Source organism: Rhea pennata, chromosome 1 (assembly GCF_028389875.1).
Source record: "Rhea pennata isolate bPtePen1 chromosome 1, bPtePen1.pri, whole genome shotgun sequence".
In the NCBI taxonomy this organism is placed as follows: Eukaryota; Metazoa; Chordata; class Aves; order Rheiformes; family Rheidae; genus Rhea; species Rhea pennata.
This window is the reverse complement of record NC_084663.1, coordinates 213,505,755-213,529,343: the sequence shown is the minus strand read 5'-3', so window position 1 is coordinate 213,529,343 and position 23,589 is coordinate 213,505,755. Positions and strand designations below refer to the sequence as shown.

General features: G+C 38.0%; 1 protein-coding gene across 11 annotated transcripts in view; it reads left to right on the top strand.

Moving 5' to 3' along the window:
* Nucleotides 1-23,589, top strand: part of EMSY (EMSY transcriptional repressor, BRCA2 interacting) — a 40,284-nt gene that overhangs the window by 907 nt on the left and 15,788 nt on the right. For 7 of the 11 annotated variants that reach the window (XM_062567433.1, XM_062567430.1, XM_062567427.1 and 4 more), the window contains exons 2-10: nucleotides 242-350; nucleotides 3,854-3,953; nucleotides 4,645-4,719; nucleotides 6,930-7,105; nucleotides 9,849-10,001; nucleotides 13,530-13,789; nucleotides 18,701-18,971; nucleotides 20,999-21,277; nucleotides 23,386-23,535. In XM_062567433.1, the coding sequence (XP_062423417.1) occupies nucleotides 281-350; nucleotides 3,854-3,953; nucleotides 4,645-4,719; nucleotides 6,930-7,105; nucleotides 9,849-10,001; nucleotides 13,530-13,789; nucleotides 18,701-18,971; nucleotides 20,999-21,277; nucleotides 23,386-23,535 (1,534 nt within the window). In that variant the 5' untranslated portion in view covers nucleotides 242-280. Of the gene's footprint in view, nucleotides 1-241; nucleotides 351-3,853; nucleotides 3,954-4,644; nucleotides 4,720-6,929; nucleotides 7,106-8,551; nucleotides 8,760-9,848; nucleotides 10,002-13,529; nucleotides 13,790-18,700; nucleotides 18,972-20,998; nucleotides 21,278-23,385; nucleotides 23,536-23,589 lie in introns of those variants that run through there. The other 4 variants (XM_062567434.1, XM_062567432.1, XM_062567431.1 and 1 more) reach the window with 3 other exon arrangements.

Here is a 23,589-nt window from a genome sequence, read left to right as displayed (position 1 = left end):
TAAGAAACTCTCAGCAGAAAGGCTTGGGTGATGGATCTGAGAAAAACAGTGTGGGGAGTGTGTGGCCTTGGGAAACTGCTGAATTCCTGCATGGTAAAGCATGCCATTACAAAGGTTGGAGCAGGGATGGAAGTGAATGTGTTGGTGGAGTTGTGAGCAGGCCGAGGAGAGTTTGCATTAATCAGCTTGGGAAATCAATAAATGATGGACTGGCACTTACTGCATTTGTATTCCTCCTCAGCGAGGGTGAGCTCTGTGGGAGCACAAACACAGGGGAAAGATGCCCGTCGTGTGGCCGACGCTTCTGGATCTCAGCAGAGATGAATGCAAGAGGATCCTTCGCAAACTGGGTACAGTAAGATACAATTTGTGGGTCTGTATGCTTGCCCACTTAAGATCTGCCTGCCTGCTGCTTCCAAGAAACATTTTAGTATGTCCACAGGCAATTTACAAGTCATTTCCTGCATTTTGCATGTGTCATTGGTTTGACAGCACTGACTTAAATGGTGTTTGGCAGATGTTCTGCCTGAGCAGAATGAATAGAACAGAATCGTATTGGTTTGATAGAATCACTGGTGGATATCCTTGTCCATCTCTGCCTTGATGTTACTGTGCTGCAGTGCTCCTCTTTTTTGTGGCTACACACAACATACTACCTGTTTGGGAGGAGATTTTTCAATTGTCTATTAATTCTGTGTTAGACATCTTTTCTGTACCAAATCATGTAGCCCGTGTTCAATCAACTCTGTGGGATTGACTTCAGATAGTAAAGGTACTGTCCCAAAGACATGAAATGTAAGAAGAAAATTGTGTGATAATGTGTCTGTAGTTTTCAGTTACACAGACTGTCAGGGAAGTGTGAAAACTGATCTTGCTTAACTGTCATGATAACAGGAACTTGTTGTATTGTTTGAAATGTAGCTCGATATCTTATTCCCTTACCCCAAAGAAAATGTATCCCCATTGGAAAACTTTTGGTGCTCTTCTTGTACATGCATATTTATATAGATAGACACATTTCTTGTTTTGCAGACTAATAAAAATATTTGCCCTGTTTTTACACACCCACTTTTGGCTACCACTGGAGGCTGAATCCTTTGCTAGATAGACCATTGACCTGGGCTCTAAGACAGTGGTTTTCACATTCTTAATTCCCTTCCCTCCCCCCACCAAAAAAAAAAATAAATCAAGATGTTTGAGTTAAGATTTTTTGCCAGTTAAATGATGCTTAGCATTAAAATGAAAAAAACGGCTTTCTTCTTGGACTTTGTACTGAGGAGCATAATCTAGAGGATACCAAAAAGAAGTTGAGACTGCCACCAACTTTTGTGCCAGTGAAGTCACTTAACTTTTCTCAGTCTGATTTTGCTGGAACGTTAAGATTGCGTGCTCTGCTACTTGATACTGCCAAGGTTCTCATATGTTATACAGCAATCTGCTCTATTTTTTGAGAGATGAGAATTTATTTTTTCTCACTTCACCCTTTTTATTTCATTGCTTGGGAATCTGAAATTTGCATTATTTTGAAGCAGATAGTCGGATTTTTTGATGTAGTGTTAGAACTAAGCTGTACGTCCATTAAAGTGACAGCTGTAGGTCTTAAGTAAGACTCAAGAAGTATGAAAACTCAAAGAAAGACTGTGTGTGATGCCAAAAAATTTGGACCGGATCTGTGCTACTGAATTTTGTTAACGTAGCTCTGTTGGCTAGGAGCGTGGAAAAAAACTTCCACCCCAGCTGACGGTGGTGTGCTGGCAGAGCCCTGCTGGTGCGGCTGAGCCAAACAGAACTGCAGCTACACCTCCTTCAATGACATAACCTAGGCTGACAGGAAAAAAAAAAAATCTTTCTTTGCTGGCATGAGCTATATCCCCACAAGGGGGCCCTGCCAGTGTAGCAGAGGATCAGAGCTGTACAGCCGTGTCTTCTAGGGTAGAGGAGCTCTCGGTTTAAATACACAAACCGTGAGACTGGAGGGGACCGTGGAGCACAGACAGAGTGAACAGTCATAAAACAGATCAGTAGAGCTGAATATAGGGTCCTGCTTTTCCAGCTCTCAATCCAGCATCTTAATTGGTTGACAGTTCTGCAATGCCAGGGTACTGTGCAACAAACGAAAGCAGTGGTGCAAGTGAGGCTGAAATGTGTCCTGAGGTGTGTAATAGCTAGTGTTATTCTGCAGTGTTTGGGGCTTATAACTGAATAAGCAGATGATGGTGGCAGCCTTACATTTGAAATAATGATCTTAGTTTGACAAATCTGATTTTTGAAGCTTTCTCTGCTGCTTCATGTTGAACAGAGCGCACCAGGAAGTGTTTCTTATATCGACCTAAGCGTGATGGAGCTAGTTATACCCATAAAGATTACCAATTTCTAAAAAGCCAGCATTTTAAAGCCTTAGTGTAGAGGATCTCTATTAAAAATGAAAAAAATAAAAAATCTATCCTTGCTAAATATTTACACAGTTGTGTCTGGAATTACTTTATGTTGTTGAGAAAGGAAAAATAATTAGTATCTTAAATGTTGTAACATGATTGTCTAAATAAATGTTCATATTAGTAATAATTATTGCATTAATTAGCAAATGTTTTGTAACCAAGGCAGTAGACGCTTCTATAGGTCACTCAGCATCCTTGTGCAGACTGTCTAGTTAACCAAACTGACTCTGCTTTGTATTTTGTCTGCTTAATCAGGACAGGAGAGCAGGATGTCCTTTCAGCATGATTCCTTGATTTGATTTGTAAATTAGGTCTTTGGAATCTTACTGTGAATGCCTTCCAGAATAGCATGAGTCGTCTTTCCTTTGCCCCTAATTTCAGACAGATTCTTGGGTTCTTGTTAGGTTTGGGCTGGCCCCTTTTGATTTTTATTTTTGGTTAACTGAGATCTGTTGTGAGGTTGGTTTGTTTGGTTGCAGAAATGGGATGCTGAATGAAAGACACCTACGTAAGCATCAAAAGAATTTGTATTGCTACTGTTGAAGCATGGCTTTTAATAACACCTTTTAAAACAGTGCTAAGTGTAGAATATAAAGTCATTCTTTGTCAAAGTGGCAGCCTTCAAAATTATTTATTAGGTGTATTTATCACCGTGCTTAGTAGGACAGAATTCAGAAATTTCAGTAGCCTTTAGCTATTTTATTTTTTTAAAAACAGTAATGGAATAGGATTTACATGGATCACATAGAATTACGATTTTATTGTAATTCTGTTATTTTTGTTTGTTAATCTCTGTGATGGCTCTGTACATTTTAAGAATAGACGGATCGTGTTCTTTGATGTCTCGGGCAGGTTCAAGTCAGTGTTGTGCTTTTCCTAATAGAAGCAGTTGTACATATCGGGTAAATAGGCGTAAAAGATAACAATTATATTTAACAAACTAAAGCTGACATTCTGCTTCCTAATTAAGGAGCAGCATTAGGAAAAAAAAAAATCAATTGCTCTTCTGATAGAGTATTTCTTTCTCAAGTCAGGCTTTCCCATGAAACTTTTAATAATGGTATGTGTTAAAGATTTTTTTCTCCTGCTTCTAGAAAATTCTTAGCTACTGTACAAATTTGAGGACTGTTTTTTTTCAAGCTTTCCAACTGAACTGTCAGTTTTGGGTTTATAAACTTTCTAGATAATCCCTTGTGATGAGACAATTCTATTTCATAGACAAGCTGTGCACTGAAGGGAAATTGACTGAGGGAGTTCTAAATCATCAATCTCTTTTCAAAAGCACTAAGTAGTTGAAAGACACGTTCCTTTTCATGATTTTGAAAACTAATAGAATACTGTCAGTAATACTGAAAATAACATTTTTCTGTTGTTGCAAGCATTAAATAAAAATACAATTTGCTCCAATTCTTTAGAACTGGAAGCATATGCAGGTGTCATCAGTGCCTTACGTGCACAGGGAGACCTTACGAAGGAGAAGAAGGATCTTCTTGGAGAACTCTCTAAAGTGCTTAGGTAATCATAACATTTCTTAAAAATAAGTGCTGTGCATTCAATGAACTGATGAAATCTTTCTTTCTAAGATACTACTTTTTTTTTGGTCATTTTTACTGTATTGCAAATATTATTTGAGAAATAATTCTCCATCTTATGGAGATTTGATTTTTATTCAGCTTGGGCTTTGAATAAAGAAAGCAGCTGTGCCTCTGTGGTTGAAGATTTACTGTTCTGGGTATTTTTTGAGATGTTGTATGTTGGAAACATTATAGCTAGCTCATGAGTGTGCACTTATAATTTCTTTAAGGTGAAATTTCAAGGTCTTTAGGTCCAAGGTATAATGATGAAGACAGCTGCATGTTCCATGCAAATTTTTCTACTACGTGCTTTAAAGTCATTACTAGTATTAGGAGATTGGATTTTAGCTGTTTTGTGATGGTAACCTGCAAACTGTGATGTTCTCCTTATTCTTGAATTGTAGTTTTCTAACAATAATATGTTTTTCCGGTGATAGCAAAAATTAAGTGACCATCTCTTAAATGTAAATGCCTGTTTCCTTTGGTCTTCTGAATAGATTATTTATAAATTTCATTTCAGCTAGAAGTTTTAAATAAATGTTCGTGTCTTCCTCTGACTAAAATATATAAAATATACACACGTATAAGTACATGCATACATATTAAAAAAATATGGGTTTTTTTATATATAGTATTTCAACGGAGCGACACCGTGCCGAAGTTCGGAGAGCAGTAAATGATGAACGACTAACGACTATTGCACACAAGTAAGTTAGAGGTCATTTTCTGTATGATTTCCAAAGATACCCTTTGGAAAATCCATCATTCCTTAACCTGAATGATGGAACTTTGAAGATCAGTAATGATTTAAAGAATGGTAGTTCAAACATTGTATGCACGTAGGAGTTTTACATCAGGGTACTGGAAAGAATTATTTAGTAGATTCATGTTTTGGATCTAAAGGTATTCCATTCACTGAACAAGCACAATTTAGACATAGTCTTTGTTGTGAAGAGCTTTCAGTTAAATACATGAGAGAAATGAAGGGTAGAGAAAAGAGAGAAAACATAAGCAGGATGAACAGCCTTGTGTACAAAGTTCATGTTCCTTTTTTTTAAGTTTGGTTTTGTTCAAAACTATTTGATGTGGTTACATGAAGAGGGAGTTAACTACACAGACAAAGGGAGGGGAAGAGATGAGAGAGATTAGTGGAAAACAGTATATCAACAGAGGGGAAAAACATGGTCAGAGTGAAAAGCTGCAGAAAGCTGTCTGATGACATCAGTGTCCACTGTTCTCAGCTTGAACTGCTTGATGCAGCTGCTGTCCTGGATCTGTTGGGATGGTTTCTCCTTGCATTTGCTCTCCTGAACATCACATGATTTTTGTGAAGTGGAGAGGCATGAGAGGACGAGTGCTTGCATATATCTGATAGATGCTTAATAGTCTTGCTATTAAGAAATATCTTTGAATGCAATTGGATTATAAAAGTATCTGTATTTTGGGGTTTTTTTTTTGTATGTTATAACCAGTGATTTTTAAATTTGACTCTTATAACAAAAATGCTATAGAGAGACAAAACGAAATCATGCAGGTAACAGGCCATTTCAAATCAGCAGTAGTCTGAACTGAGATTCACCAAAATCATCATAGTGTTTTTGTGCCACAAAGTGACATTTGACATTTTAGTGTTTTAATGTTAAGAATAAAAGATTTAGAAATATACTTTTTGGTAAACAGAAAACACTGACTTCTTTATACTTCATTAAAAAATGGAAGTGACTGATGAAAAATAATGAATTTAATTGTCAAAATCATGATTTTTTTTTTTTGATTTTTTTTCCTTTTTTAAGTACTAGTTCTGTTTTTCCATTTTATAGAACAAGCATACTGTTTGTCCTGAGCTACAGAACTTCAAACAGCTGAGATATATAATCCAGACAAGGTGCAACTATAGGAATGCTGCATCTCTTTATTTTGTCCTGCTGTAAATTCTTTCTACGTGGTAGTTGATAACGTAGTATTCAACCTAAATAATTTGCTAGCTTATTAGGAAATCAGACTTATTTTTGATTAAAACATATTTTTACTTAAGATGATGAAGCTCTGCTTATACTATATGAATATGTATGAGGAATACTGAAGCATATCTGGATTTAACAGCAGAGCAGATCTGCTGCATTTTATGAAGAAATTTGCTGCAACTTGCTTGAAATAATTGGAATAAGAAGGGTTTTTTTGTTTGTTTTAGAATATATTAATATATTAAATGGCTTGGTTTGTTTAAGAACATAACAGCATTGAAAAATAATATGCAGTTCTGGTTTTGTTTATTTGACAAATCAATAATATAAAACAGTCACAAAAAGAAACACTTCTCTACCTAGATAAGAGTAGCATTTTACTGAAACATTCTAGTTTATCTTCAGGTACTAAGGTTAAGGGAAAATCAGAGCAGCAGGCTGGTTTCTGTTGAGGAAGAGGTACAGAATGTATTTGTGCTGTTACTTTTCTGTTGAGGTAAAGCAAGATTTACATTAAAATACCTTTCCTTTTTCTTCTCCCCCCCCCACCCCATAGTATGATTAGTGTGGGAGTGTTTTATGATATTTTTTGGATATCTACCAATTTTGTCATCCAGACATCCACAGTGTGTCAACTCTACATGAGTAGTAGATAATCTGATATGGGTGTTTTGAACCTGTTATCCACACACCTCTGGTCCTTTAAGGGTTCTCTAAAATATAATGTTTTAAAAGAAAAAAAACCAACTCAAATATGCTTTGAGAGGGTTTCTACACTGGGTGGAAAAAGGAGGGATCTTCATGAAATGAAGAAGATTGGAGATTATTGCTGTAGTATGTCTTTAGAAAGAGCCTTGTAGATTTTCAGTGTTTGGAAAAAAGGCACTAAATAAGAAATACTGAGTATTTTGGAAAGTCAACAGTATACTTACAGAATATGCATTTCTCTCTAGTATGTCTGGACCAAATAGCTCTTCAGAGTGGTCTATAGAAGGTCGTCGACTGGTGCCGCTGATGCCACGGCTTGTTCCGCAAACAGCCTTTACTGTTACAGCTAATGCTGTTGCCAATGCAGCTGTTCAGCACAATGCATCTCTTCCAGTTCCTGCAGAAACCGGAAACAAAGAAGGTGAGGCGTACTGGCAATCTACTACAAAGTATGGAAATACAATGTCACATTATAGAATGTTATCCAAGATCTACAATGTTAGATATTTTTAAAAAATCTGATTCTTCTTGCACAGTCTTAATAGAAATATGAAAATTCTTTTTTTTTATAGGTGCTTTTGCAGCATCTGTAGCATAAATCTCTCAACATTGTGTTAGCAGCATTGTGTGGGCATGCTAGCACCTAGGAAGAAACTTCATAGAATCATAGAATCAGTAAGGTTGGAAGGGACCTCTGGAGATCATCTAGTCCAGCCTCCCGGCTCGGCAGGGTCACCTAGAGCATGTTAGATAGGGTTGCGTCCAGGTGGGCCTTGAAGAGCTCCAGAGAAGGAGACTCCACAACCTCTCTGGGCAACCTGGTCCAGTGCTTCGTCACTCTCACAGGGAAGAAATTCCCCCTCACGGTCAGGCGGAACTTCCTGTGCTTCAATTTCTGCCCATCGCCTCTTGTCCTGTCACATGGGACAGCTGGAAAGAGTTTGTCCCCGTCCCCTTGACACCCTCCCTTCAGGTACGTATACACATTGAGAAGATTCCCCCTCAGTCTTCTCTTCTCCAGGCCGAAGAGGCCCAGCTCTCACAGCTGTTCCTCATAGGGCAGATGCTGCAGCCCTCTGATCATCCTTGTAGCCCTATGCTGGACTCTCTCCAGTAGCTCCATGTGTGTCTTGTGCTGGGGATCCCAGAACTGGACACAGGACTCGAGATGAGGCCTCCCCAGGGCTGAGGAGAGGGGCCTCTACTCCTCCCTTGACCTGCTGGCAACACTCTCCTTAATGCACCCCAGGAGACCATTGGCCTTCTTGGCCGCAAGGGCACGTTGGTGGCTTATGTCAACTTGTCATCCACCAGCACTCCCAGGTCCTTCTCTGCAGAGCTGCTCTCCACAAGGTCAGCCCCCAGCTTGGACTGGTGCCTGGGGTTATTCCTCCCTAGGTGCAGGAGGCACTCTGTCCCCTCATCCACGTCATTGATGAAGAAGTTGAACAGGATGGGACCCAGGACTGAGCCCTGGGGCATGCCACTAGCCACAGGCCTCCAGCTGGACTCCATGCCACTGCTGGCGACCCTGTGAGCTCTGCCTTTCAGCCAGTTCTCAATCCACCTCACTGTCCACTCGTCTAACCCACACTTGCTGAGCTTCTCTAGGAGGATGTTATGGGAGATAGTGTCAGAAGCCTTGCTGAAGTCAAGGTACACAGCGTCCACTGCTCTGCCCTCATCTGCCCAGCCAGTCATTCCATCCTAGAAGGCTATCAGATTGGCGAAGCAACCAAGGATTTCCCCTTGGTGAATCCATGCTGGCTACTCCTGATCACCTTCTTTTCCTCCATATGTCTGGAGATGACATCCAGAAGGAGCTGTTCCATCACCTTTCCAGGGATGGAGGTGAGGCTGACTGGCCTGCAGTTGCCTGGTTCCTCCTCCTTGTCCTTTTTGAAGACTGGAGTGACACTGGCTTTCTTCCAGTCCTCAGGCACCTCTCCAGTTCTCCAGGACCTTTCCAAGGTGATGGAGAGCGGCCTGGCAACAACATCCGACAGCTCCCTCAGGACCCATGGGTGCATCCCATCCAGGCCCATGGATTTGTGGATGTCTGGCCTGCCCAGAAGGTCTCTAATCCTTTCCTCCTCAACCAAGGGAAAATCTTCCCTTCTCCAGACTTTCTCCCTCACATCCAGGCTGCAGGATTCCTGAGGGCTGCCCTTAGCAGTGAAGACTGAAGCACAGAAGGCATTCAGTAATTCTGCCTTCTCCATATCCCTTGTCACCAGGGCCCCCGCCCCATTCAGGAGCAGGCCCCTTTCATCACTAGTTAGCTGCTTAAGCTCTAAAAGCTAAAAACCTTAGATTGTTGGTCTAATCTTTTGTACAGTTCTCTAAGTGGTAAAAAAAAAAAAAAAAAAAAAAAAAAAAAGTCAGATCACTTTATTTTAATAATGTAAATGTAGTCCCTCTAAGTTTTGGTGATCTTCAAGAAGGTTTTTGTTGTTTTCTTTCTTTCCTTTTTTTTCAGTTTAAGTATGTCAAGCTAATAAGTTGCAAAATAGCTTTCCACCTTCCCCACACCGTTTTAGTAATGTTATTACACATTCCATCCAGCTTGGCTGAATAGGCTTGAATTATTTTTCATGCAGCTAGAGAATATGTAACAGTTCTTGAAATAGGTTGCCTTTTCTGGTTTTGTGAGGAATATTGGATCATCATACTATTATTTATAACAACTATTGATAAAGGCTGATTAACAGAAATATTAATTGATTTATTACATAAAAAAATCTTTCGGTTTCTTCAGCTGACTTACCACTGAGGAGGGGCACTGTTTTCTATCACTTATAAATCTAGACCAGCATTGTAGGTCCTTTATAGGAATACAATAAAAGAATACTTAAAACTAAAATTATTAAATTAACAAATTGTAATGCTAAACTTGTGATAAGTCAAAAACTAGAATTGGCAGCACAAATTTCTGGGAGCTGGAGATGGGGAGAAAGACTTCTACATTGTCTTTGAAGGTAATTAATTTCATGATCATACTTAGGTCAAATTGGGATTTGACCTAATAGTAACAGGGTTGCGGAGGCATAGATGTGGATAATGACCCAAGAAGTCTTTGGCTTCCTTTACAAATGTTAAAATAGTGATAGAATAATGACATTCTGCACTTCAGTTATATGGAAGGTGTCTTTTCTCCTCTTCAGTGGTGGTTTGCTATTCCTACACAAGTACCACTTCAACCCCAACATCTACCCCTGTTCCAAGTGGCAGTGTAGCAACAGTGAAGTCCCCCAGACCTGCCAGTCCAGCCTCCAATGTAGTCGTCTTGCCAAGTGGAAGTACTGTTTACGTCAAAAGTAAGTGATACTAGTAACTGATTAACAAAAGGGAAAGAAAAGGCCAGTCTTGTGGCTGAAGCATGGAGTCTGACTTAGGTACTCCGACTGACCTTGGGCAAGTCATTTGATGCCTTAGCTTAATCTACTGAATGGATTTACTTCCCTTTTCAGAGAAACTATATTCAGGATAAATCCACTGAGTGTGAAATGCTGCAGGGAGGCTTAATGACAAAGACAGCAACAGTGAAAAGTATCATGAAAATACAATATAGGAATTGCTATATGTTAGTAGATTTCTAACCTAGCTTTCTTAGAAGTTGTTTTCAAAGTGGCCGTGCTTGTTGCTTCTGCAGAGGACTTCCCTCTTTCTTCTCCTGCTTAAATAATGCATGGTAATCACTTACCACTTAAGTCAAAAAAGGTGCCTCCTTCTCACTTTCTTAGGTGACCAAAACTTTTCTAAAATACAATAATTTGGCAAGTATATACCCTTGTTTCAGTGAGAGAGAGATTCAGATATTTGTGCTAGTTCCCTGTTGATCTAAACCAGCCTTGCATTAGTTAAGGATTTGTCTGTCTGTATACTGTGCTGGAATAATAGAAGCTGAAGAGAACACAGGAATTTCTATGCTGTCTTCCAAGGTTTAACTAAGTGTTTAAGCAAATTATATCGTTAACCACGTTTGGCCATTCTGCGATATGTTTGGAAGAGGATTGTAGTGAAGCTTGGATACCTAGGCACTGATGAAAATCCTGCCTATCTTTAGGTGTTTAAACTTGGAAGTGCAGTGTGTAATAACCTGGAAACACACTCTTTTTTTAGTTCTTTGGTTAATAAATCAGCTAGTTCTAAATGCAGAATTTATGCTTTCATAAGAATATCTAGCAGAATTTGTTTTTGTAAGAATATCTAGCACATCAAAGGTAGGTAGTTTTATTTAACTGATAATTTAAGATGATTCTTCATGTTTGAATTTTGGTGTCTATCAAAATGCAAATACAAATAAAGGTTAATAGTGAAGTTAATAACAAGTGCTATCTGCATTTTTTTAGCTTGGTCTGGCTAATTGCTACTTTTTAAAATTATATTAATCTCTGTACTATATGTGTACATTTGAGTAAAGCTAGCCAGAAGTGCTATATAGTTAACTGCGAACCACTATCTTTAATGGTTATATCAATGCATGCAACTCACTAAATTTTTTAATTTTTCCTATTTAATACACTAATCACTCAATTTTAAGGATTTGAGGGAGAATGATCTTAATCTTTTAAAAATTTATTTTAGACTTATATTGAATTGTTACATGGTAATGAGTATAAAAGTGATCTGGATGCATGATAGAGGGATGAAAAGTTCTTATTTTTATTCCACCCATCTTTAGATTTTCTTTTTCTCCCACTTCCTGCACTTCATCTTGTTCTGTTTTTTTTTAAGGAATCACACATTTTTCAGAATGTTTTATTTGAGTCATGTTAGTTTAAACAAACCCAGTTATATGTGGGTTAGAGCAAACTCAGGAGACTTGAGTTACAGTCGTGACTTTGCCGCTGATCTGTTGTGTGACCTCATCTAAGTCACAGTCTGATTGAGCCATTAACCTTTCCATGCCTCTGCTTCCTTACTTGTCAGGTTTGAGTTATACTCAAGCTTTGAGCATTACCTTTCAGCTAAATGCTTGTGGAAGACTTAGTACTAGTGCAATTTCTAACATGAAATTACGAGAATATTGTTCTCACAGAACCCTAGCACTGAAAATGAGAGATGAAATGAAATGTATTTTATATGAAATACTGCTCTGTTAATTTGATCTGTTGCTTCTATTTTCTATGGAAGAGGACCACTTAGAAACAGCTTTATCTGTATCTTTAGCATTTCATAGTAACCCACCAAAATAACAGCTGTACCCTAACATCCTAGCTGCATGTGCACTTTTGATTCTGATGGGTCCCAAGATTTTTGAAATTTTTGCACGTTTTCTTTTTAGAATAGTGACCTTGCTATTGGAACTTAGTGCACTCGCAACAATACTTAGAGCCTGTTCATAATAGACTTTTAAGACATGTAACCAATTCTGTACTTTATGGATTGTTCAGGGTCATAAAGTGAATTGTTGTTGAGGACTTTGATCTCTGCACTCTTAGATCCACACTTAATCCGTATTGCTACAAGCTGCCCAGACTACTTTTTGGAACCCAAAGCAAGCTTAAAATATAGCTTATTGCTAGTTCTTAGTTCTGCTTTCTTCCTTTGTGCAGAAACAGCTGTCAGCCTTTTGCATGGTTTGGAAACGTACCTGCAAATGAACTGGTTATATAGTAAGAGAGTCCTGTTTTTCAGAAGTTACTTACTGTGCTAGTAAGCACTTTCTCATCCATGTAGATTCCTGGGCCTTCCCTTTCAATGCCAAGTTATTTAGCTCTCCTAATTAGAGACTGGCCCTAATTAGATCCTCACCCTAATTAGAAATTTATTGCCAACCAAGTCTGCTTGATTGCCAGCAAGACTGCATTTTACCGTTAGTGTTTTTTTCTGTAAAAAAACAACATTTTCTCCCTAAGGCACAGGCATAAGGAAGAAGATACTCTATCATCTTAATGGTAATTTTCTGCACATTTTTGATTATTTAGCTGTTTAACTTTGGATAATTTTGTAGCCATAAACACTCTGTAATAGCTTTAAGAAATTTTCAAGGTAATTAAAGCATGTCTTTCTGTAATATATGCCATTTTATGAGCCTCTTGCCTGCTTTATAAAGTTTTATACTGATTTAAGACCAGTGAATCATGCTGTAGAGTTACCAGTTGCTCAGCTGAATCTATTGCAGCAGATTTGTTTTATACACGTGCAGTAGAGGGTTGAGGGGAAGAACAAGCTCCTTGGAGGCCAGATTTCTCTTGTTTTTTGTGAGAGCTTGTTAGGCAACATTTTGTGTTTCTTGCACAAAATGTAACAAACAACGCAAAGCTGGTAAAATGAGGTTTGAGCTTCATGGTTAAATTACATTTTGAAATAAATAGATCTTAAGATGCGATGTTGAGGTTAAAGGAGGAAGGGTATTGTAATCGTAAGCATTGACTGAAAGTAGGTACAGAGGTTGAAATTAAAAAAGACTACAACAGGATAAACTTCAGTTGTTGTAAGCAAAACCACTACCAAAACAATGGTGAACTGTAGAGTTTTAAGCAAAAATGAACACGATGTCCTATTCCCCTTGTGTATACAGTTACATTAATCAAACTCCTGGAGGCCAAGTGAAACCCCTGTACTGGCTCTTACGTTCTTTTAATCTCTTAAACAGTGAAATAGCCAAATGACTCAAGAGCTTGATTTTTTTCTTTTAATGAACATATAAGTGTGGTCTATATCAAGGACTGAGAGCATTTCTGGTCTACTATAGGTTAGTTGTGACCGTAAGATGTAATTTATCATCTATTTCTCTTATTTGAAAAAGAGTAGAAGACTCAGCGAGGTTGGGGTGCTTTAGAAAGCATTGAGAGTCACAGATGGGGAAAATGTAATTTAGAAAAGTACTTCTTTTTCAGGTGTCAGCTGCTCAGATGATGATGAAAAGCCCCGCAAAAGACGGCGAACTAATTCTTCTAGTTCTTCCCCTGTTCTCCTGAAGGAAGTCCCGAAGGCAGTAACTCCTGTCACTAAAACTATCACAGTGCCTGTAAGTGGCAGCCCGAAGATGAGTAATATAATGCAGAGCATTGCCAACTCCTTGCCACCACACATGTCGCCTGTGAAAATAACCTTCACTAAGCCCTCAACACAGACAACAAACACAACAACACAGAAGGTATGTGGGGGAAGCTGCCAAATGTTACTTCATTTGTTGTTTTATCAATGAGTAAGATGTGATGTTTGACTCTTATCTTTCTATGAAGTGTCTAGCTGTGTTTTAAGGATTGCTCTTTGGATAAGATAATCCCTCTTTAAAACAAACAAAGAGAAAACCGAAGTCTTGTATGAATTTAGTTCACCTGTGTGTGAAAGGACCTGGATTGACAGCTGTGGAGACTGAAGCCCTCTTTTTATCCACAGAACAGGTACAGCACAGGCAGCGGGAGTGCAAGCTTCCCCCAGACTGCCCCACCAATGTGCCTCAACCCTGACCTGAAGGGACCACTTCTAGGGATGAGAGGGGATTCAGTCTCCATGCTCATTCAATTCTTGGCCTCTCTGGTGAGACTGCCAACAAGGTTGCCAGTTAGTACCATTTGTGGTGTTGGGTTTTGTGATATGGACACTAGTCCTCTGAGAACTGGATCACATAGGCCTCTGAACAGCCTTCAGATGGTAACAACTATTGGTCAAAGGTAATCTTTCTTATTTCTATTTTCCTTATTTATAATTATTCTTTGCAGTAATAGCATTCCAAGAGAGTTGGCATGGGTTTCCCATGCTGTTTTCTTTGGTCTAGAAACTACTTTTTTGGGTCTATGAATTTTATTTTTGGAGCTGATCAAAGACTGGGGCTTTATTTTCCTTTCAGTTCTAATGTGCCATTTCTCATTCTACATTAACAGTATTATGGTAGCTGAAATCCGTTGCATTATTTCAGCTGAGTATGCCCAAGTTTTCTCAGGATGCTATGTGTGGAAGAGATTTTCTATGTAGACTTTTCATACTGGCACTCAGATTTTATGTGCATGATCTATGGCATGATTATTTTCCCATATTTTAGGAAGCATTTTCGATGTGTCTACTTTTTGTCCTTAAGATTTAGAAAAAGATTAACACCTCAGACCAAGTTCATTCTTGGGGCGGTTACTGATTATCGCAGACTTGCGGAAAAAATGAATTTGGCCTTGATGCGGACAGACTGATTGTAGGCTGGCCACTAACAAGCGTTTTTCCCAACCATGAGAGTTTGACTCTTGAGCCCTAACACAGTATTTATTGTGTGAGTCTCGTTAATTGTTTTATGCCTTTCTTTGGATTAGCAGAGTTCCCATGTCCTGATTTTTTGGAAGCTTAAAAAGGAAGGAAGATTCAACTGAAGTAATGTGCAATAAAGAGCTTGCTTTTTGGCCTTTTTCCCACTTCAAAGCTCTTTAATGATGTTTCCGTTTTATTCACTGTTCTTTAACAGTTTCCTTAGTAAAATTGCATCTTAGAAGGCATGTGTAGAAACGTGTGAGTGAGCATAAACCCATCGAGTAACATGTCTTGCATTCAATGCAGAAAATATGCAGATAAGATAGTTTAACCTCCTCAGCCTGTTGTTTTCGAGAGGGTCATCTTTTGTACAAGAACAAAACTTTTCGTTAGATGTCATATTGTTTTATTAAATATGTGCTATAGCATGTTAGTTAAAGGTGGAATGTACTAAACCTTTGAAAGGAAAAATATGGACTGTTGATAAGGTATTTTCTACCCTTGTGCTGCTCATCATTCTGACATGAAAATTTTAGGTTTTGCTTTGTGTAATATTATTTGACTCTCTTGCTAATTTGCAATGATAGGAAAATCATAATGTGTTTCATTAGGGAGCCATAATAGTGTTTGTATCTGAACTTGTAATGCTACCCTCTTTTATTGGATTTAGATATGCTGAAATACATAATTGCATTATTTTGGGAGAAATCCTTCTTACTAATTTTAAATTAAATGTGAGACTTGTTAGACTCAGACTGGAAATGTATTTTTAAATAATAGTGCAGCTGGATATAAAAGAGGTTCTTGGATGTGAATGATATTCTTGGTTTCTGCACACTAGCTTTCAGAATTGTTTTGACATTTCAGTAGGTTGGAGCAACATTTGTAGCAACAACTAATAATGTCACAGCTCCAATTTCTGATTTTCCGCTATTACAGTCTTCTGTCTAGGACAGAGAAGGAATCCAGACAGTGAAGCCTCTGGCAGTTAGTGTCTTTATTTCTTCAGGGACTAGATCTTGATAGTTCTCAAAACAGAGCTGACAAGACTAATTTCAATGTGTTAGGAATTAGTTTTTACCTTAAAATCAACAACAACAACAACAAAAAAAAGCAGTAACTTGCTGTTTGTCCTTCCACAGTCTTCCTGCTGTGGAAAGATGCTGTTTTGGTACCCATGACAGGAATACTTTGAACATCTTGATGTATATGAGAAAACAATATTTTAAAAATATAACTGACATGACTTGAGCTTCAGTATTTATGAATTTTTACGAGGAAGTTTTACTTTCTGGATACTTCTTTCTTAAGATCAGTGGGGTTTTTTTATATTCTCGTGTGCTAATTTTGAAAGAAGAAATAGATTAAAGAGACTCAAGCCTGCTTAGTCTCAGGACAGCAACTATTGTTTAAGTATAACACTTGGCAAGCTTTTTTTCCTTGGTATAATTAAATAATGTTATTTATAATAACCATTTGATACTCTTAGAATGTTGGCATCACCTCTCTCTTTGCATGAGGAACAATAATGTTCAGGAGCTGTGATTATGCACAGATTTATACTCAGTACCTTTAGTAACTTAGCTGAGACTTAACTTGTTCTATTTCCCTAAGGATTATGTAGAAAGCCTGGACTGATCTGTCTTCATTGACTGCAACTTGCACCTTGAGTGCCTGTATTCCTAAATTAGGTGGGAAAAATCTTAGGTGGAAAGGAACTGGCCCTTAAATTCTCTAATTCTGTTTCTTAAAGAATGGGAAACTTAGGAAAGATTTCTAATGTTAACTGACTATTTAAAAAACCTAAATAAAACTCCCAAGTTTTATCTCAAATGATATTTTCACCTTTTAAGGTTTGAATCAGAATCAAACCACGTAGTGTACAGCTTGTCTGGTTAGTCACAGCCTAATAGCAGTCTTCAAAAGAGTGTTTTTGCTGGTTAAATCAAGGTTAGGATTCGGGCAAAAACGAGAGTGACACAGAGAAAATATTCATTGGGAAACATAACAGGATGGCAGAGCAGCTGATACACAAACTTTGTGCTTCTGGCAGTCACCTGCGGTGCCCTGTGAGGAACGGCTGCGAGAGCTGGGCCTCTTCGGCCTGGAGAAGAGAAGCCTGAGGGGGAATCTGATCAATGTGTACAAGTACCTGAAGGGAGGGTGTGAAGGGGACGGGGACAAACTCTTTTCAGTTGTCCCGTGTGACAGGACAAGAGGCAATGGGCAGAAATTGAAGCACAGGCAGTTCTGCCTGACAGTGAGGGGGAATTTCTTCCCTGTGAGAGTGACGGAGCCCTGGACCAGGTTGCCCAGAGAGGTTGTGTCTCAGAGTCTCCTTCTCTGGAGCTTTTCAAGGCCCGCCTGGATGCAACCCTGTCTACCATGCTCTAGGTGACCCTGCTGAGTAGGGAGTTTGGACTAGATGATCTCCAGAGGTCCCTTCCAACCTTACTGATTCTATGAGGGTAGTGAGGTTTTGTTTTTCCTCGCATCAAGATATTTAAGGCTCACCTAGGTGAGGCAAACCATAAAACTAAGTGCTGGAGAAAAAGGAGAGGAAGAGGCAAAATAGTGGTGAAATTTGCTGCTTTTATTCCTTGTATGTGATTAGCTCCTATTTTTAGCAGAACAGAGACTCTTAAAAATCTCTTATTGCTTAATTTATAACTCTTAAGTCTGTTCCTGGTTCCATCATCATATTATCTGTTTTCTTTATTAGACAAGCTTTCACTGGTTCTTGAGTAGTATTGTAAGGTCATTTGGACTGACAGGTTCTCTTTCCTCCTTCTGAACCTTTATTCTGTTGAGTATTACATGAAATAATAGGTTGCGAAGTTTGAGGTTTCTAATAAATGAACTTCCTAATCAGGCTAGTTATGTTAGTGAAACAATTTCATAGGGTTCTTGCATGGTAAACTAGACATGCATTTTATTTCTCTGCTTTGTTTGTGTTTTAACTGTGTATATGTTTGCAGGTACAAGGAGGTACATACGCAAACAATATAAAACAAATATTTTTACTTCTTACATAAACAGTCCCCATATTCAAAACTCAAATGATTAGTTTTCTAGGTCAGTTGCGTAAGAGCAGACCTCTTCCAAGACTATAATGAATTCCAGGTATATCAATGTCAGCTCAGATTCATGGGGTTGTAACTGTAACTCTCAGGAGGGGTAGTGTTTATTGTCTTTAGATAAATGGTTTTCAGGCAGATGTGAAAGAATTTCTTCTCACTGAGAGCACTAATTAAAGAAAACAGAAATTGTTTCTGAACTTCAGTATTTCCATCAGTGAAAAACTTATTTTGATTATTTACAGCCATCTGGATCAGAAGTATTTCCCGTTATGAACTGAGCAACTGGTTATACTAACTGTTAAGGGGAAAACATCTCCTTATTCTCTCATTGCCCTTTCTTGCAGGGTTTGGGAAGATGATGTTTAAAACTCTTTGAAATCCCAGCAGTTCCATTTAAGATGGATTTCAGGCTTCTTGGCTCAGTTAAATGAACCCAGACAGTTCCTACCTGTCTATTTGCCTGCAAACATAAGATATTTCTACCTTAATGAGATAGCAATTGTTTTCCTCAGAAGAAATATCCCCTAATTTTAAGGAAAAGTTTATTACTTTATCTGTTTACCATTTCTCCTTCAAACTAGTGGAAACTTTTTTTGTTGATAGCAAATGCATTTTTGACACTCTTAAATGATCTTGATGAACAGATCCCCCTAAAACTAAATGCACAGATGCAAATATATTACTAAAATTTTATGCTTTTAAATAAATGGAAAGAACAAATGAATCTTTTATTCTTTTTCTTCTTTCAGGTGATAATAGTAACCACCTCTCCAAGCTCAACTTTTGTACCCAACATCCTTTCAAAGTCCCACAACTACGCAGCAGTTACGAAACTTGTCCCAACATCAGTCATTGCCTCAACTACTCAAAAGCAACCAGTGGTTATAACTGCATCTCAGTCCTCTCTGGTTAGTAGCAGCAGCAGTAGCTGTTCTACTCCCTCCTGTACTGCAAATACTATTGCAGTGACTGCTGTGGTATCATCAACACCGTCTGTAGTGATGTCAACAGTAGCACAAGGTATGGCAGTAATATTATATTTGTGAAAACTCTTTCACTGGTGAATTAGACTTTGAGAATAGTATAGAGGAGATGATAAACTTTGTTTACATACGCTGAGGAAAGTACAGGAGAGGTGGGGAAAAAAGTCTGCTGATGAAGCTAATCCAAGGTACTCAGCAGAAGTTGATGCTGAAAACAGCTCTCTTCTTCAACAATTGTGAAGTACAAATTATAATTTTAAAGAGAATTTGGTAATGAAGTGTGACATAATTTTATTTTGAAAAGATTTTGTTTGCAAGTATTAAAACATTTTAGCCTTGAACTGACTGGCTTTTGAGAACTCTATCCATCTCATGTACGAAAAATGAATGTTTTTAGTATTATTTGAAGGTACTTGCTTCTCCTAATGCATGATTTACAAAAGCATGTGAGATTAGTACCAAATATAAGGTTCTTAGGCTTGATGTGTCCAGTCTGTAGAATACTACTTGTGGTATTTCATGACAACTTTGAAAGGTATAAAGTGCTTGCACTTTTTGTCTATTTGTCAGCATCTCAGTTTTCATGTCCTTACAAGTTAAGACCTGAGTGGGCCTAGATTAAAACTCCTCAATTTCTGGTATCTTAATTCCAACTATGTGTGCTAGCACAGACAAGTTCAACTGCACAGCTACTAGTTAACCCTTTTGAGGGGAAGCTGTGAATGAATGAAAGGGCCTCAGTGATCAGCACTTGAAATGTGCTGTGTCTGTCGGTGACAAGTGTCACATAATGTCACATAATGATTTTTCCTGGTCCACGTTTTCCATTCTTCTTCCACTTCACAAAAATTTGGGCAGCCAAAGCAAAGCTGAAGAGGTGGTTTGAATTCCACATTACTTCTATTACTGTGATAATGGAGGTAGGTCATTAAGCTACAGAGCACAAGAGCAATATTTCTTATTATTTGAACTGTACAATTTTAGTCATGTTGATCATGAAATTGGCAGCCATTATTCCAAAATATATTGGGTGAGATATGTAACAATGTTAAAGAATTATCAGTGCCCTTGCAGAAAATACCAGTAAAACACCATATGGTATAATCTGATAATCGCCCCCACTGTGAGGAAAGTTAAGTTAAAATTAACAGATGAAAACAGCTGACCAACAAAATGGAGAAACCATTAGGTGATATAGTGATAAGAGTTGCTTGTTTGGATTGCCAAATTTATAGCTTACTATCTTCCTATGCTTATTATGTTTATCACTGCCATCTATAAATGTAGAGGGAGAAATAAGAGAGCAGGAAGTGGGGAGTTTGTTTGTTTGTTTCCGTGTTCTGCTCCAGCCAGAACCTGGTTAAAAACTGCCTATATGAGCACCCAAAAGACAGATGTAAAGTCAGTGTCTTATGGGTGTGCAATTTAAAGTGATAGCTGTCACAATATTTCCAGCATAATCTGTCTTTATCTATGTGAAGGAGTGGCAGAAATAAGTATTTACTTGGGAACTTAATTTTTCCCTCTTACTGCAAACTTTGTTTTAATCATGTTCTTATTTTTAAGATAATTTAATCTATAAAGAATACACATTCCTCATTTTTTTTAAAATGCGTACTATTACCTGATTTGTTCTTTTAAAATAATATTGCATTCACTAACAGATATTCCCTTCTAATGTTAAGATGTTTCATATTAATTTGTTATTCTCATATCCTTAACTTTTGCAGTCTTTGTTTTCACTATAAATACTTGGCTTTCTTGAAGCCTAAAGATCAGGCTTTGAAAGGATTTGTGAAGTTATTTGTACTACAAAAGGTGCAGGGCGTAGACTATAGCCTCTTGGGATTGTGGCCTTTATATTAGCTGCCTTAACGTTTTCTGCCATGACACTGAAAGCATCTGAATAAGGCTTTTGAGATGCAAGTGGCAGCTTTTTTTTAACTGTGTGTGTGAGCTTGCATCTTTCAGTGTAAAGATGGTTTAATACAATATTGCATTTAATAAATTTTTTTTTTCTTTTGTTTTGCACTGGTCAGTCTTAAACTATTTACTCTTTCATAGGTGTGTCTACATCAGCTATTAAAGTTGCCTCTACCAGACTACCTTCCCCAAAAGGTTTGGTTGGAAATCCAACTCAGATTCTAGCACAGTTTCCCAAACAACATCAGCAGTCCCCGAAACAGCAGCTGCACCAAATACAACAGGCTCAGCAGCAGCAGCAACAGCAACAACAGCAGCAGCAACAACAGCTGGCGCAGTCTTCTGTAGCTCAACAGCAGCCACAACAATCTCAGTTGCCACCTGGCATCAAACCTACCATTCAGATCAAACAGGAATCAGGTAGATGGAGTTAATTTTGTGTGATACTGCTGACTGGTGAGGTCTAACTACCAGTCAAGAAAGCACGGCTGGATTCTGCCCCAAAATGTGCATGGGGAGCTGTCATAAAGGCAAAACAGCTTGAGTACAGGATTTGGCACTAACCTAGAAAATAAATAGTTATTGAAAGATGACTTCAAATTTTCAGGCAACAATAACTGAATAATTTGTTTTGTGACTCTGCTTGTTTGGTTTATGTATTATCATCTTTTAGGAGGAAATGTTTTTATCTTTAGAGATTGAAAGGTATATTAAATACCTTCAAAAGTAGCTTGGCTGACAACATGGAAGACAGCAGTTTTCTGAAGATACAAGAGCTATTGAACTGTACCACCTTAAAAAAGTTAATCTGTGTTTTAATTCTTTTCTTGGGTGTAGAAATTAAAACCTATTCTTGAGATACTCATCACAACAAATACAATTAGAACTGAGACTGAAGCTGGATTGCATTCTTTTTGTGACATAATTTATGCAGTTTACTATGGGCAAGTTGTTTGATCTTTCTGCCTTGACTTTTCTCCTCTGTAAAATAAGACAGTTTTTATCTCATTGAGACATGGTTAGAAGCAAAGTTACCAAATTCTGAAGAAAGAAGTGCTATAAAAGTGCAAAGTATTTTTATGTCCATATTTTATACTAATAATGTCAATAAAATTATTATGTTCTTACTATTTAGGTCAAATAATTAAAATAGACGATAAAACGAAAGAAAACCAAACATCCTTACCCATCCTGTATTTTGGACTGTGGGACCATTGCCTGGGGAAAAAATGTCTAGTTATGAACACAAATAAAAGGCCTCCATCCTCCAGGCACTGGTCACCATTTGATCAATAAGAACTTCACTCTTTGCCTTCTACTATGGTTTTAGGCTCCACGTGCTTTTTAGTTAAACTTTATTTAGAAATACCATCTGATACGTATTTTGTCTGAAAGACAGGAGTTAATTTTCACAAAGACTTTGTTTTTTTTTTAATCCAGATTTGTGTCTGTATGATGCAAAGGCCTTGGTTTTTCTTTTCTCACTGCAGGTAGTTTATTAAGGCACTTGAGCTTGAAGCTTACTTGCTCTGTCCTACTTTTGTAGATGATGTAGAAGAAAACATCTCTGGAGGATGTTTCTTGAGTGGACAAAATTCCTCACCTAGAAACATCTGTGCACAAACCTAAGTGTCTAAATTTTGGTAAAGTAAATTCAGGCCAGGGGTTTCATGAAGGTTGAGCAACCCAGTACAGTTCATTTACCTCAGTGTGGAACAGAATTCAAGTTCCAGATGGCCTGGATGTATTTTTGGACAGACTACACGAATCTTTTGATTTGCAGCTGAAAAGTGAATCTTCAAGAAGACCCCTTCCACTACACATGTTGAGAGAAAGGGAGTAGAATCCTTGACATGTTAAGGTGTTCTCCTTTGTTCTTACTGCCTTTCCCAGAACGGGTTTCAGTCCAATTCCTTTGTAGTTTGAAAACAACCAGTAGATTAAATGGAGAGGTTTCCTTACAGCAGCCTTTTCTAGACAGTGTCACAGTTGCTTCCTTACAGCCACTAATAATCAAGAGTGCAGGAAAAAATTTTATTTATTTGAAGGAATGAAATTCAACTAGTTAATTAAAACACATTAAAATTCATAGACTGAACTGATCAAGAACTATTTCACTTTGTGATGCTTCATTATATTTGAACCAATTTGATATTGATTGTAACCTGTTGGTTCCTGGGAAATATATGCTGTTTTTGAGACATGAACCAGAAGAGGTTAAAAATCACTGCAATAAATCAATGATGGAATGAAATCCCATGCGTCAGTGGGAGTAGCAAGGAACAGAAACAGGCACATGAAAGGCAGAGGTGATGATGATCTTTTTACTTGCAAAAAAAAAAAAAAAAAAAAAAAACCTACAAAAAATCCCACCCAACAAAAAACATCCTTTTGAGGATCAAGAATAAGTTGAGCTCAGAATAAAAGCCTTGTGAGGCTACTTGCCCACTAGGGCTTGGTCTGAGAAAACATTTCAGAAAGTAACTTTTCGTGCCTGTATTTTAACAGTGACCTTTCTCCTTTCCTAGGTGTTAAAATAATCACTCAACAGGTGCAACCCAGTAAAATCCTTCCCAAACCAGTTACAGCGACTTTGCCCAGCAGTAGCAATTCACCTATTATGGTGGTTAGCAGTAATGGGACTATCATGACAACTAAACTGGTCACTACTCCCACTGGTAAGTTATTGCTCTGAGAAGGGAAGGGAGGGTAAACCCAGAAATACAGTTGAT